At 37.1% G+C, this 15804-nt stretch overlaps 2 protein-coding genes across 2 annotated transcripts in view; both read left to right on the top strand.

Annotated features, from left to right (window-relative positions):
• The window catches only part of LOC129719003 (headcase protein-like), a 130079-nt gene extending 124168 nt beyond the window's left edge, over positions 1-5911 (top strand). The window contains exons 3-5 of the mRNA XM_055670305.1: positions 4609-4697; positions 5100-5199; positions 5273-5911. Coding sequence (XP_055526280.1) covers positions 4609-4697; positions 5100-5199; positions 5273-5446 — 363 coding nt within the window. The 3' untranslated portion in view covers positions 5447-5911. The remainder of the gene's footprint in view (positions 1-4608; positions 4698-5099; positions 5200-5272) is intronic.
• On the top strand, positions 5585-6433 carry LOC129717353 (putative lysozyme-like protein). The gene has a single exon (XM_055667228.1). It carries the CDS (start codon positions 5585-5587, stop codon positions 6431-6433), a length of 849 nt encoding a protein of 282 aa, XP_055523203.1.
• The last annotated feature ends 9371 nt before the right edge of the window (positions 6434-15804 follow it).

Raw genomic sequence — 15804 nt, 5'->3', positions numbered from 1 at the left:
TTTATAACTGTTTTTTTTTTTTTCATTTTCTTCATTTATTATTGCTTAACTTTGTGGTTTGAATTTGGTATGCTTGCTACGTTTTGTTCCAACTTCCTCTTATTTTGTATTATATATTTCATCTCAGTACAGATAAAATTTTGTTATGAATTAGTATTATTAGTAATAATTTCACTTGTTTTATGCTGCTCATTTTTTGTTCATTTTAACTTATTCATTTGTTTAGTTACATCTTTCATTATTTATTCAGTTAGTTTTTGTTTATTTATGTTTATTTTATATCTTTTATTCTATGTTTTGCGTCTTTTTTTTAATTCTGAATATTTTATTACGTCTCAAGAGACATATTTTTATTTTTTTTTTCAATCATTATTGCTTAGCTTTTCGACCTAATTTTTCTATTTTTTATTATTCTTTAGTTTATCTTCACTTATTAAGATTGCTTTTGTCATATCGTTTGTAACATTTAGGTCTCTTGAATTTCAAACTAATTTATTTATCTCTCATTTATTTTGTCGATTTTGAACATTATTTATCTCATAATTTTTTTCGTATTGCCTTCTCTTTTCCATCCATTCAATTGATTTTGCTTTGTTATGCTTCAACTTTATCTCACTTAGTTTGAATTATGTTCTTAAACTAAATTGTTGAAGGTTAATCGGAGCTGTATTCAGTGAATTTGAATTTTATTTTATTTTAGCTTTCATCGGAGCGATTTGAAATTGTGTTTTTGTTGTTTTTAATAGAAATATTTTCTTTATATTATTCTTTTTGTATTGATTGTGTTTATTTTTGTATCTTTTAATCTATTTTTTGCGTCCTCTGTTCACTTCTGAATATGTTATTTTGACTCAAGAGATTTATTTTTATAAGTATTTGATTTATTTTGTCTTTTTTGCTTATTTTCTTCCATCGTTACTGCTTAACTTTTCAATTAATTGTGATATTTTTTATTTCCATCAATTTACCTTCACTATTTAAGTTTGTATATTTTATAATTTTGTATTATTCAATTTATTTCAAATTTCTCATCTCGCTCATTTAATTTTTATTATCCTTATGTCTATCTTCTCTTATTTTTTTTGAGCTTTTTAAACATTTTGTATCTATTAATTTCTTTTGTATTTTTGTATTGTAACTCTTTAATCTTTTTTTCATTCATTTAATTGATCTTTCTTTACTTCAACTGTATCTTAGTTCGAATTACTTGGTTCAAAAAAACTCAATATGTTTTCAAGTTTTATTATGAAAAATTGTATTATTCAAATTTGTTCTAAGTTGCATTCTTTCGTTTAGGGTAATTTTAACTTATTTTATTTAATTGCATTCTTTGCTTATTTTTTAAGTAATGAACATTGTTGACCGACAATCGTAGCCATTTTATATTGTGTTTTTAATTTATGTTGTTATTTTTTATAGTTATAATTTCCTTTGCTTTTTGTCCAGTTTGATGATTTTTGCCCTATTCTGTTGTTTTTTTATATTTTTGACATGTTTTTTCTATGTTTAACCAATATTTAATCAGTTAATTTTTATTTTTAATTTATTAAATTTAAATTTATTATATTTATTAATCGGAGCGATTTGGTTCAATAATGTTTTGGTGGTTTTAATGTAATTCACTTTATATTATGCATTTTAATTTTTGTATATTTTACTCTATTTTCTGTGACTTCTGTTTGATTTTGAATATTTACGTGTTGTTTTATTTTATTATTTTTTTTGTTTAATTTTTTGTTTCCATTTTGCTCTTTTTTATTTCTCTTTTATTTCGCTTCACTGTTTAATTTTTGCATATTCTTTTTATATATAATTCTATTTGAGTTTATTGTACTTATATTTTAGTCATTATCCCGCTTATTGAATTTCTACTATTTTTCAATCTTCTTTCATTCATTTTGTCTAATTTAAGCATTTTAAATCATTTCATTAATTTTTCTTATTATTTACACTTTATTATTTTTTCATCATTCTATTGATATTATTTTAGCTCGGTGCAGTATTGTTAAAAAAGTAAAATAATGATTTGGAGAATTGTATTATTTGATCAATTTTAAGTTGTATCTATTCGTTCACGTACAAAATACTTGTTATAGCGAAAAACTGTGCAAAATAAGATCCCGTGGATAAAAATAATCCTGTTATTCCGAGAAATCGTGCAAAATAACCGTGTTATTGCGACCGTGCAAAAAAGGCGTGTAAAAATCTGTGTAAAAAGATCGTGCAAAATAAGGCTTCATTAGGATAATATGATTTCATGATTTATGGATTTTTGATAGGGGGACTTAAGGGATTGTGATGTAAAAATTATTGATGATTGAGGGATTCAAAAAATTCAGGATTCTAGGGTATTACGACTCACGAATTGTAAATTTCAAGGGCTGGGTTTAGAATTGTGGGATCCGAGAATTTGAGATTTATAAGATCTTGGGATACTGCAGTATATTGAAGAACTTAAGGATTTTCAAACCTTAGGATTCGAGAATTGCAGGAGTAACGGACTAAAATCCTTTTAGAATTTGGGATCTTGGATTTTGTGAATTGAGGGTTTTGGGAACTTAGGATTCTGGTTTTTTAAATTATTGAATTTAAGAAATTGAGGCTTTCGGGACTTTGAGATTTCAGCATTTCAGGATTTAATTATTTTATTTTCGATTTTGGGATTTAAGGATTGAATGGTGCTGAGTTTTCGACTGATAAAATTTATTTTATTGTTTATTTAATTATAGTCACTTTAGCTCTTAGTCATTCGTAACTCGACTGTTAAAATGTTATGTACGTGTTTTATACTGTCCGACGTTTCGCCACTGATCAATTTTCCCCTGCAAATGTCACTGCTCAGTGACGAAACGTTGTACAGTACCAACCTTCAAAGGATTTAATGAATTTAAAATTTAAAATTTTAGAACATTGGGATTTTATGATTTTAGCTCTTCAAAATTTTAGGTTTCAGTATTTCAGGATTTTTTCAGAAAATAAGAATTTTAGGACCCAAGAATTGTGAAGTAAGGGGTTTTGTAATTCTAGCTAAACATTTCGAAAGGTCCTATCTGCTGTTATTGTTTTCCCGGAGGGTCTTTTCATTTTGGTAATGGTTCAGCTTTAGTAACTCTCCCAAGCGTGGTTTTCGTTCAGAAGGCTAGAGTGATGCCTGCGCTATCAACCTGTGCAAATGATGTGTCATAAAAGGTGTTCAATAACTTGTGGCGATTGAATGAAAGTGATCGATCAAAGCAAATAGGACCTTTTGAAATGTTTCTCTAGAATTATAAGATTTTAGGATTTAAAGATTTTAAGATTAACGAGCTTTACGAATTTAGGGTTGAGGGATTTCGAGACTTTATGAATCAAGGACCTTAGGATTCTGGCATTTAAAAATTATTGGATTAAAGAGTTTTAGGAATCAAGGTTTAGGAATCAAGTTTTAGGAATCAACTAAACCATTCAGTAAACTCTTAATTTTTGTGTGAATGTTACTTGATCTTTTTTCTTATTTTGTATACTTTTTCATCTCAGTTACATGTAAATATAGGTCTATCAAAACTAGGTGTGTCATTTTCTCTAGTTTACATCATTGAATGTTGGTTTATTCCAACTAACTTTGGTTATTTATGCTGTCACAATTTTGTTTTTTTTTTCAAATCTAGAACAGCATATTTTGTATCGTTCAAATTGCGCCTTAAAAAGATAGTTGATGTTAACTTTATTTGAGTTTCCTATTCTCATTACATTTAATTATATCTTTACTAATATATAGATTGCACAGTTATTAATTTAATTTATTTTCGTTGTTTTTGTTTTAAGTCCTGTTTATTTCTTTCGTTGTTAATTCAAAATTATTTGCTGCTTTTCTTCAACAACTTCAAATTTGTTCAATTTGTTTGGATAATTCATCCATTCTACTTTTTAGATTATCCTATATTTTCATGTTATTTGAAATAATTTTGTTTTGTTTATTTTGTTTTATTTTTGTTACAATAAAACTCGAGAATCTTGAACAAAACTATCTCCAAAATCCTTGACTCTCACCGACACTGCCTTCGTCAGTTTAACTTCAGTAAACGTCATTAGTAAACTTGGATAAAATATTGCTCTAATTACATCAATCCCAGCGTCGGGTCGTGCAGTAGGAAAAATGCAAATTTTTCTGCTCCACTCTTATCTTCTCGAATTCACTTCCATATCCCTTGTGTAAACGCCACCACCACAAGACAAAGTTGTGGCTACCGTCTTAGAGAAGCTAGCGGTCTAAAATTAATGATATCGTTAGCTCTGTAAGAAGGCTACCTGTCACTCGCTCTTCAAAACTGTCTGTCTCTCTCTCTCTCCAATCTGCCTAACCTCTGTGCACTTAGATTAGCGGTGTAATAAGACTACCCTGGTCAACCCCTGGTTCCACGTTTCTTCGTTCATATTTTACGCCAACAGCAGCAGTAGCAGCAAAAAAAATGTCACAAACGCCCGACCGTTATGCAAATCAGCTGACGACGCGGTTAGCGCCCGGTAGTCGCCTTCTGGGAGTATCAAAATCAAACGCTCGTAAAATCGCTTATGATTTAATAACTGACTCTTTCCCTTCCCTCCGTGTCTGTCCTTTTCTTTCCACAGGTGAAATACGAAAATCGTGCCCAATATCTGACGTCCGTTTGCATGGCGTGTCTGGATGGTGTCGAGCCAAACCGGGTTGTACGATGCAGGTAATTATTTGCTGTTCGAGCAGGCAGGACTGGAAAAACAGCTGTTTCAAGTGGTCATTAATTTTGGGGGGGGGGGGCTTTGTGAGAATGGAAAAAAATAGGGAAAAAGGAACAGACGAATCGTGCGGTAGATTATCATTCTAATTAATTTCATGGAAATACTTACTTGTTTCGGTCAATTTGTTTAGAGTACGATCGCCCGACGCTCGATTTGAATATTCATGTGAAGGGTTCTTTTTTGTGGAGAACTTGCTTTAATTTTGAGGTAACCTTGGACATGATTGATGATTTCCCCGTCGGGGCAGACTGACTGAGGTGTCTGTTTATACTTTAAAGACCGCTTGAGGCAGCTTTAGAAGATTAGGAAGACGAGAAGCTTCTAACCAATATTTTTCGTTGCAGGTTTTGCGCCCAAAAGTGGGACGGATCGTCACTGGTGCTGGGAACCATGTACTCGTACGACATTTTTGCGGCAATGCCTTGCTGCACCGAACGATTGAAGGTAAGCTCTCACCGTATCTTCACGTTTCCACAATCACTTATCATTTTCTTTCTTTGTTCCGATTTTTGTACAGTGCAACAATTGCTTCAAATTACTGCTGCATCCACACCAGCGGCTGAACTTCTACAGTGACTACAGCCACAGTGTTTCCTGTCCGTACTGTCACTCTCAGGATACGCACTTCGTGAAGCCTTTGGCTTACTGCTATACCAAACAGCCGATGCAGCTGTTCCAGCAGTGGCCATAACATGAGGCCCCGTTGGAGTCCCCCAAGGTGGTAGATCCTCAGTTTACCGCCTCCGTCAGTAGCAGTCGAAGCAACAGCACCGCTTCCGCTTCCCCGTCAGCCTCATCGGTGGCGGCCAGCGCAAGCCAGGACTCTGCTATGAACTCATTCATCCAGGAGCTGCGCAACCTGAGCAGCACTAGTAGCGCCAGCAGCAACAGTAGCTTCGATTCTGGTCTTTCTCTAAGTGGGGACTCCAACGGCGGCAGTGGCCGGGCCACTGTCACCAACCACCAACAACAGCAACAGCAGAACATCATCTGGGGCAACAAGTCACTCTGGGGTCAGCCACCCCCGAGCCCATCGCCCGCAGCCAAGTCTTCGTCGACGACGGAATCAACGTGCAACAGTATGTACGCAAGTAAAGATCCTTCCTCTTCATCCTCGTGGAATCCGTCGGCCAGTAGTCCGTCGTTTTCCCACTCCCAATCTCCCAATTTCCCGCAAAGTATTTGGGAAAATTCAGGTACGAACACAACCGACAACTCGGCGACTCCTTCGCTGGGTTCAATCTGGATGATTCCGGAAGTATCGTCCTCCCGCAGTGTCTGGAGTGACACTCCGGCCCAGTCCAGCAATTCTCAGCTGTTGCGACCGGCCGAAATTGGTTGCTCCTTCTCCAGTGGCAGCAGCAAACTTAGCTCCCTCTGGGCTCCGAACGCTGCCGCCACGGCTGGCCAGACGTCATCATCGTCGCCATCGTCGATGGTCGCGTCCGGAAATGTTTTGAAATCTCTCCGATTGGCTGGCACTGTGGGGGCCGGTGGTGCAGGTCCCAGCTCCAGTTTCGGTGGCTTAGGTGGCCTCATAATGGCACCCGCCGCCGGTGGTGGTGGTGGTGCTACTGCAACTGGAGTTTCGACGGCGAATTCCGCTGCCGCCACCGCTGCTTCCACTCTGCAGCTATTCTCGGACGAGTTTCTCAGTTATCTAAATATCAACAATTAGAGCAATTATTATCTTGTTATTTAGTTCATTGCGTTTTTATTATTTTTCGGTTTTTTCTTAGTTTTCAATTTATTATTTTTGATGTTTATGAATATATTTTTCGGTTGATCGTTTATATTCGCAAAGTGTTTAATTCGGAATATTGCCGTGTTGTGTAGATGTTCTTTTCCCTGCGAGGGCCCCAGGCGGTCCCTCGCATCTTATACGTATACATAAATAAGCTTAAAAGAAGGCGACTGTGGAAGGTTTTTATAGGACTTTAGTGTAAGCTGAATTGGTATCTCACTTTATTAAAACGTAACAAATCAAGCAAATTAAGCTTATCTGTAAGGCTCTTTTCGTTCCAAACTAATGGTTAATTATATATGACACATGACAAAGCAAAACATAAAAAATTAAGGTGTAAACAAAATTAGTTTTTCTCGTGTGTAAGCTTACAAGCAACCTCAGAAACCGAGCGTCAAGCGGCAGAGTTTCGAAAGAGGTTAGGAATTGCGTAACGCGACAAATGCAATCACAATTAAACCCAAAATGTTCCCAACTGAGAGAAAAAAAAAACGAAGATCGCGACGTTAAACCAATGCCAGGCTGACGAGAATGCCGGTACGGCAATGTGTGCAAAAAATCAAACAATTTAATTCAGGTATAACTCTAGCTCTCCGCCCTCCGCTCCAGCGAGGGGGCGGAACTTCCTAGGCTTAAGAACAGGACTGGCACATACTGAAAGAAAATAAAAAGAATAACAAAACAAACAGCAACAAAACTATTATTAATCACTTTTAGAAGTTTATATTGGTAGGCAGACATTTGCACCGACTATTACTTATACACACATACACTAACGCATATACACCCACATTTGGAGAAGCGGTGACACCGAACCGACGGAGGTTAGTTTTTTTCTCGAACTTGTACATATAGGCTCAGATGCAAAAGTGAACGATTAGCAAGCAATATTTATGAGTGTGGTCGAAGCGCGTGTGTGCGTGTGCGTGATTGCGCCAGGTTTTTTCCGTTTGCTCCCCCCGTCTCCTGTCATCAACGCTAGTGCTTTGTGCCGTTACTTTTGTGAAGCAAAAAAAAATCAGATATGTTGTAAGATATTAACAAGTAGAAAAAAAACCGGATAAGGAACTGAGATAAAAAAAGCGTCTTGTGATCAGAACAAAACAAAAAACTAAACACAGAACTTTTATACATATACGACTGTGAGCTCCAGAGTTTCAGAAACTCGCTATTTTTCGGTGAAACCAGGATAAAAGGAAAAGAGAGAGAGAGAGAAAAAAATTGAAACAGAAAAAAAGTATTTTTTGAGTCTCGTTTTCGGATATACATTGGAGCGCAGCCCCTTTTTTGATAGCGTCATACATTTTTAGGTAAGATTTAGTCCCCGTTCCAAAACGAAAAAAAAAATCAAAATGAGAGAGAAAAAAACGTGAAACGCACAGAGCAGTGGTGGTCAAAATTTTCGTGAGATCCCTCTTTGAAGTGTTACTGTTTGGACATTTAATACCTTTCAAATGTATTTTTCCTTTCTAGGCTAACTAGGCTAACATTGTACTTTTGCTGAAGATAACGGATTTTAGTTACGTTCACTTTTATCAACGACTGTCACAGTCGTTTCTCGCATCCGCGCAATGTGGAGCAATTTTGTTAAAGCAAGGTTCTGGTCATAAGTTAACATGGCGTATCAAACTAATTATTCCATGTAACTTTGTCGGAGGTATCTGTAGAAGATTCAAAATTCTTTCAAGCTTTTCTTAAAATCAAAATTTACAAATAGTCAATGCGAAATCCCTTTTATGTTCGTAGATAATTCAAAATAAACACTTTTGCGCTATGGACAGCAAACATAATGTGCTATGAAAGCCGTATACACCTTTACAGGTCAATTGGAACAGTATGAGTAATCGGCCAATGCGAGACAGACATTTTAAAATTATTGAAACAAGTAAAAAGTTCCCGGAAGGACAACTAGTACCAGTCTTCAATTTGTTCTTCTGTCCTAAACTAAAGAGTTTAGTCTAAGCGCAAAAATCGTTTCAGAATTTAAAATTCTTGTCAAACTTCGTCAAAGTCTTAACTAGGCTTGTTATTCTTCTTAATATGTGAAAAGATAGGAGTAAAAAATTACCGCGAACTTCATCTCCAGTATGAGCGCTGCTTGTATGAATTTGTTGCCCCACACTTTCTTTCTGCTTTGTGCTGTGCTTCTACCGCTCGCAGAAAAAACATAACTCACGATTTTTTTTGTGGATCTTTTGTGTTTTGTGTTTAGCCTTGGCCCCTCTGGATCCTTCCTAACTACGGCTACGGGAGTGTGTGAGTGATGCTTTTTTGATTTTCAATTTAAAATATTCTAGACAATTTGGCACGTCCCCTAGACCAAGATTTAAGGAGATTACCGCAATTATTGTTGTTTCATTTTCATTTTACCTCTCTGAAAATAATATGGTGGCCCTGAAAAGATGGCAATGGGTTGATTTTTGGTTTACCCATATTGGGTGGCGTTGGGTCATTTTTGCTGTTTTCCAGAAACCGATGGTCCGAAATATCGAAAAAAATAGTTAAAACGGTAGTATGAAAGATTTTAAATGCTCACAACTTTGTTACCACTGAACGGATTCTGTTCATTTGTATCTCCTTGGATAGAGAACAAATTTCTCTTGTTTCTGAAAACCAATTTTTGAAACATTTTTTCATAGTGAAGAGGTTAAAATTCATTGCCAATTTGATTGCATTTTAACCAATCACGTACCAGCAATGATGCAATCCAAGCACTTCTCCAGCACAGCCAACACTAAAGTGTACAACCAATTTAGCTTTGTAAATGATATGTTGTTGCTTTGTTCGCTCGAGTGCACAACGACACGCCTTCCGGAGCACTTTATTAATTTTCAAGGTAAAAAAATTCAGAATTACTACAAGAACGTGTTTTTGGCCATAAAGAAAACTAATTATATTTTGTACTTAGTAGAAGTGATGAAAAATTTCACTTTGAGATAGTGTATTTCGTAATAGCTTAAGCCTAGGACCCAGCGTACTTGGGTAGCTGGGTCCTGGTAACAGCAATAGTACGGGACGCTAAACTTTGCTGCTCTGCCGCTTGTTTGTGGCCCGTTTGTGTCTTCGGTGCCACGTTAATTACGAGTTTGTTGACGGTTGAACGGTTGACGAAAAACTAACGCACTTTGCAAGCAACGTTCGTCCTGATACCTAGACAAACAACACGCAGGGCAGCCGAACCTTTTTTTCTTTCTTCCATAATGCCGTGTGCGTGACCCCGCCCACTTATCGCGTTAGTCCTCTCCGTTGGTATTTAAGACAATCGCACCGGTCTATTTAATCACATCATCACTCATTTGTCCACTGGCTCCCTCGCAATTGGGGTGCACAATATAAAATAGGTTCCAGTTCTCATTTATTCTTTGCTTTTCTCGTGATTACGTTCTCACTACGTGGATGGTCTCTCCCAGCTGATCTCGAGGTACGATGCTGGCCTAACAAGCCAGTCATCGTAGGTTCGAGTCTCGGCTCGGGAGAAACTGTCAGTGTCAGTAGGATCGTAGCGCTAGCCCCGCAATTGTCCTGTACACTTAACAGTTGGCTGCGAAGTCTGTGTATAATAAACACAAGGTCGAGTTTCGATACGGAATGTAGCACCAAGGCTTTGCTTTGCTTTACGTGGATGGTAAACGTAGAAGAAGACGTACAGCCAGTCTTCAGGCTGCTAACGCTACGGCCAGTAGCCGTAAAGTATGCGGGTTGGTACAGGAGTACCTATCGATTGTCAAAATTCATGTGGGCTATTCAATGAAGAGTTACTTGATTCGAAGAAATTATAGTAGTCCTTATGACTCATTAATGAAAAACTCCCAACAAAGCATTTGGTAATATCGACCTAACGGAAAATTAGGTTATATAACAGTTTATTGATCTGTAGTTAAGCCCATTTCCGTTTAATAGCAGTTTCACAAGCTATAAAGCAACAAAATTGTTAATCGAAAGTGTGCGTATTCTACGTCAGCTATGTGGTCGTGTCTTGGATACAACATCCTGCTATTCTCTGTTTAGAGCTGCACAGCAATCTTCTTTTCTGTCTAGACGCTCCCCCCAGTTTAAAAATTCTCAAGAGACACACTGAAAAGGCACTGTAGTGAGCTCTGTTCTGTAGTTACTGTGCGTAATTTTCTCTCGGGTGAAGAAGCTCTCCTCAGTTTATTATCTCTCAGGAGAGATTTTCCATGTTCCTCGACGGTGTTTTTTGCAATCTCCTCAAAAACAAACGATTCACGCTGTCTTCAAGCAAGTGCGTCGCTTTGCCAGTGAGAGAGTAAATAATTTCGCAGTTACACGCTGATCCTCTGAGGAGAAACGACAAGCCTGTTTGTCAGAGTTGCCAAAAATATTATCAACAATTTTCATTTGTACTAGTGATAATTTCAACACATAATCCATGTTCAGCTTTGCTCAATGAATCTGCAATATCTCACCAGTTCTCAGCAATGATATTCAGTTGTATGAAAAAGTTGAAAATTGAGTTGTATAATAAAGTTGATAGTTAAAGTTCAGTTGTAAAAGAAAGTTGAATTGATGAACAGAGAATTTTGACTTATATCACAACACACTTGGCAGAAAATTAATCGTAGCAAAAAATTCTAACGATAGTTGATACTTTTTGAAGAATATCTTTGCTCAGGAAGTTTTTTTCATTAGAGCAAAAAATTTCGATGAATACCTCAAAATACACAAAAAAAAGAAGTAACCAAACAGTGATGCGCACATCGAGGGGTCTCCAAATGCTCGGAAAATGCCAAAAAATATCCATCTGAACATGTAAAAGCAGAGTAATTGGAGAAACACAACTATTTTGTCCTGCTTTCCCTCTCCCATTAGTAAAGTAGAAACAAAAAAAAACGTTAGTTCGTAGGCTCATATACATAAAAAATACATTGAAAAGCAAAAACAATTGGTGATATTTTTCCTTCGTCGTAAATGTGTAGTTGTCGTTGTCTTGGAAAGCTCCGCCGAGAGCGAACCCTATTTTTGAAATTACATCAACAAAACAAAAAAAAATTAGAGAGATTTTCTCTTCACACGTCACTCCTCTAATATTTCTTCCTAAAAAAACTGCCGATTGCAAACAGGCGAGCACCTTTGAAAGTGATTATGAGAATAACGGGGCGCCAGATCCCTTTGCAGGAGAAAAGCCAACCGACAGATCCGACGGCTGGATAGCATCTAGGAGCGAGACAGAGAGATCGTTTATATATAATAGACTATGTTAAAAATAATCCAAATACTATTGAACCCTTTAAGAGCGTAGATTTTAACCGTAAGAGTAAGATGTTGACATATCCTTGTTTCTGCACCAAACCTGCCGCCAGGGGTCGGTGTGGAACGCGTGAAATGCCCAGCGCAGCAAACAGTTAAGTCAGTTAAGAAGAGTAGGCGCTGGGCGGGAGTATGGCCGAGGGGGGACGGAGGGGAAACTGGAACGCTCTCCGATTCGGGCTGTCGAGCTATTATGTTAATTTTTTATATTTAACCAAATTTTATCGTAACACGTCGTTGCGGCTGTTGGACCCCCCACACGTGACGATGGTTACACATTTAAGATTTAAAATGAAAACACAATTCTCAGATCATCTGATGAAAATACGTACAAATGGACAGCTCCCAGCGGCGGGGCGTTCCCGCGGTGCCCCACTGGCGTTTCTCTCGGTCTGAACGGTCATTTTTGCCCCATTAATTGAAAACAATCCGGTATAAATATATGAATATATCTATTATATATGTCTTTTGTAAGTGAAATGTAACAACGTTTAGGATCAATGTACGTTTTTCATTGTAGGCAATAGGCGGTGTCCTTTTTCGTCCGGTTTAGTTCGTGAAATGTTATACGCTTTTAGTTAAATTTTTGTCCGCTTGCCGACGCCCACAAGAGGGACGTTTGGTGGACCCCTTGCACACACGCGTACATGTTGAGTTGCACATCCACAAATACCACTGCATCAGCGCGAAACGAACCAATCAGTTGAACCGATGTTTATGCTACGATATTTAACATACAAACACTTGAACAAGCAGAAATCAGTACATACGAAGCTCTTCCACACAGACCCGGAAACACCGATACAAATGTGAATGTTAGGATTTGCTGCCGAGTGTGGAATGTTCAAAGCAAAAGTTACGTTAATTAATCAGATGGAGTGAAAATGGAAGCTGAATAGAAACAAAAACAACGGTGACATTAAAATAACGATAACGAATGTAATGCCATAATCAGAATTGATAAATTATGGGTGGTGTGGAAGGTGATGAAGGAGCCCTCCGACCGTTAACACAGTTGAGTAGTTGAGCAAACCTAGCAACACTGTTCCGTCAACGAACAACAACACCACAGAAGATGCGTCGTCTCTAGATAAGCGGGTTTTAGTCAATAACCCGCCAACAATACAAGAAAATATACAATGTGATTCTAGACAAACAAATACACTAACGAAACAAGTCGTGAACCCTCGAGTACAACTTGGGACACAGGTGACCAGTGCTACCTCAGCAGAGAATAGTGAAATAAATAAACCAATCGTTGACTCATGATGTGCCACAATCACGCATACAAACCTTCATACATTTTTACAAATGTTTACAAACAAACGCAAAACAAAATAGGAGAGAGAGCGCGAGAAGCCATCGAGCCATACTCACAAAGCAAGCCAGCAAATACCTCAAAGTGAGACGAAAAAACGATATCCACTGATACACACACACACGAACAAACACAGCTCAACTAACGGACGGTGTTACAGTGTTGCCAAAAACTATCAGGGATTTACCAGAAGCACCAACAGTCATAGTCGCCATTTGTTTTTAAGAACTTCAAACTCCGAACATGTATCATTCAACCAGCGAAAACCAGCTGTGCAAACGCTAAACTATTCCTAGATATGTGTAAAAATAATTGTTTATAGCGGGTAACAGAACGATTATGATAAAGCTTCAAACTAGCGGTAATCAGGTCCAAGTATAGTCACTTTAATCGCTTAAGAACAGTTTTCGACAACCAGCAAGTCGCTTTGTTTCTTATCGCGAATGATTTTAGCAGAAAAAAGAGAAGAGAAAAAAAAAACAAATAGAACAGACAGACGAAAAAACCGTACATTTTATACAAAGCTGTGTAGTTTTATCTTCCATCAAAGCCTCCCTCCAGTTATAGAGCGAATGTTTTCCGTTTCGATTTGTTTGAGCGCCGGGCGCGGTCCCGGCGCCTGTCTATAAATGTTTATTAAATTAATTATTACGACAAATTACAAACAACACAAACTACCTTTCATATACTTCTAAATCAAGAACTAAACGAATCAACTTAAACCTAATACAGAAAAAAGCTATATTATTAAAAACGGAAGAGAAAATAAGAGGAAAACAAAAAAGCTTCAAGTACAAATTAAATAAAATATATCAAGTTAATTTCCGTTCCTGTCCTTAGTTCGATTCGTTTACCCATTCCCCGCATCCCGTCCTGTCTCTTTCTGATACTAAACCACTGTTACGCAAAAAAAAACAACCTTTTCTATACTTAGTGTTAGAAATGGTTTTTCCTTACTTTTCCACCTACGCGTAAGAAACTATTCTAATAAGTAAATATTTAAGTAATTTTGTCGATGTTAAATTAGAGAATAGTTTTCTTCCCCGTTTTCTGTTCCTCAGTTCACACTGCTGAACCATCAAAATATCTACTCAAGCAAAGAAAACACAAATAATAAACACATCTCTGGGTCACTATGGAAACATACAAAAACAATAGAGTCGACTGACTTACTTTATAATAATATTGAGGGTTGCTATGGATTTTGAAGGAAGAGTTAAACCGTGTAAATAAAAGTGCAAATGAGTGCGATGCTATAAAGTCGAAGCACACAAAAATACACCCACACTCAGTCCTAGGCTTGTTGGACGGCAAGCTACGACTGCTACTATTAGCTACTATTATTACTTACCAATTACATACATCTACCAATAAAAGCAAAAAACCTAGCCTGTAAGTGCCAATCTGTAAGTACTGCGTGGTTAGATGGACCCCCCTCCAAAGGAAAAAAATAGATTTTCTAGTAAGTAAGGTTTATCGCTAGTTCGTAAGTAAAATGCGTAGTGTTCCTTTCTCGTACTGATGTTAGTTTTTAGTTTTCCTTGATTTTATTTTTAAACTTTTTTCTACCGTAACGACGAGAAAAGCATTATACAGCAGAGAACGTGAGAGAGAACATATGAGTGCAAGAGAGTAAACGCGAGAGAACGAATCACTAATTCGGTTTTCTTTGCAACGAATTGGATTAGAAACTAGCAAACGTGGGCTGAGCGAAAATCTAAAATTTTCAAAACAATCGGCATCAAAAACTAAACTCCGAAACGAACACACACACACACACACTCACTAACATGTAGAGCACAAGAAGGCGACACAAACACGCATACTAAAACACATCCACATCAATCGTGTAGGAGGAAGACGAGAATCGTATTTTTTTGTGATATTTACTGTTTTTCCCTGAGACAGACAGTAAACCAAAGTAAAGCGAAAATCAATAATTGAATGAAAACTGCCATTTTTAAGGAAACGGAACTATTCGGAAATTCGGAAGGAAAACTAAATTTTTACAAATTTACAGCCATCTTTGCCAAAAAAAATAATGAAAACAAAAAAAAATTTCGAACTGATTTCAATCGTGTTCATTTTTGTCTCCTCTCAGTAAATTGGATCGCATTATTATTCGCGCAGGGTTTTTGCTGCTATTCAGAATGAGAAGCACACCCAAACAGAGAGAGAGAGAGAGGGAGAGGTAGAAAAAGAGACACAAGAAAAGTCACAATCAGACAAAACGATATGGTCCAATCGGAAGAAGGGATTAGACGAGTGTAATTGATATACAGTAAGCAAACAAACAACGGTGAAACCAAAATAATCGAACACAAATTCACGCTGGTGTGTGGACCAAATCGGAGTGTGAAACTTCAAGCGAATGATCTCTTTTTGATAGCAAGTCAGTGCAAAATCTAAACACTCTCTTTCCTGGTGGCGAGCCGACGTTTCGGGGCACCTCCCGAGGGTTTTCGGCCGCCATTCTGAGTAAGCATTCTGTTCCCGTCTAGCTTTTATAGGTTGAATTATCATTTTCACTTTTTCTGTCCATCGTAACTGGCTGCAGCTGTTGTTCTAAGTTTACTGCAAAGGAAGCACACAAATGAGACGCATTTAAACTAAATATACATTACAAAGTTGGGAAATAAAACACAAAACCCTAGTAGGCTAAATTTTGCTAGCAAAACAAACCATCACATACACATACACTGTCTTAACCAAAGCAAAA

This window comes from Wyeomyia smithii, chromosome 1 (genome assembly GCF_029784165.1).
Source record: "Wyeomyia smithii strain HCP4-BCI-WySm-NY-G18 chromosome 1, ASM2978416v1, whole genome shotgun sequence".
Taxonomy (NCBI): Eukaryota; Metazoa; Arthropoda; class Insecta; order Diptera; family Culicidae; genus Wyeomyia; species Wyeomyia smithii.
Note: the sequence above shows the minus strand (reverse complement) of the source record. Positions and strands in the feature narration are given on the sequence as shown.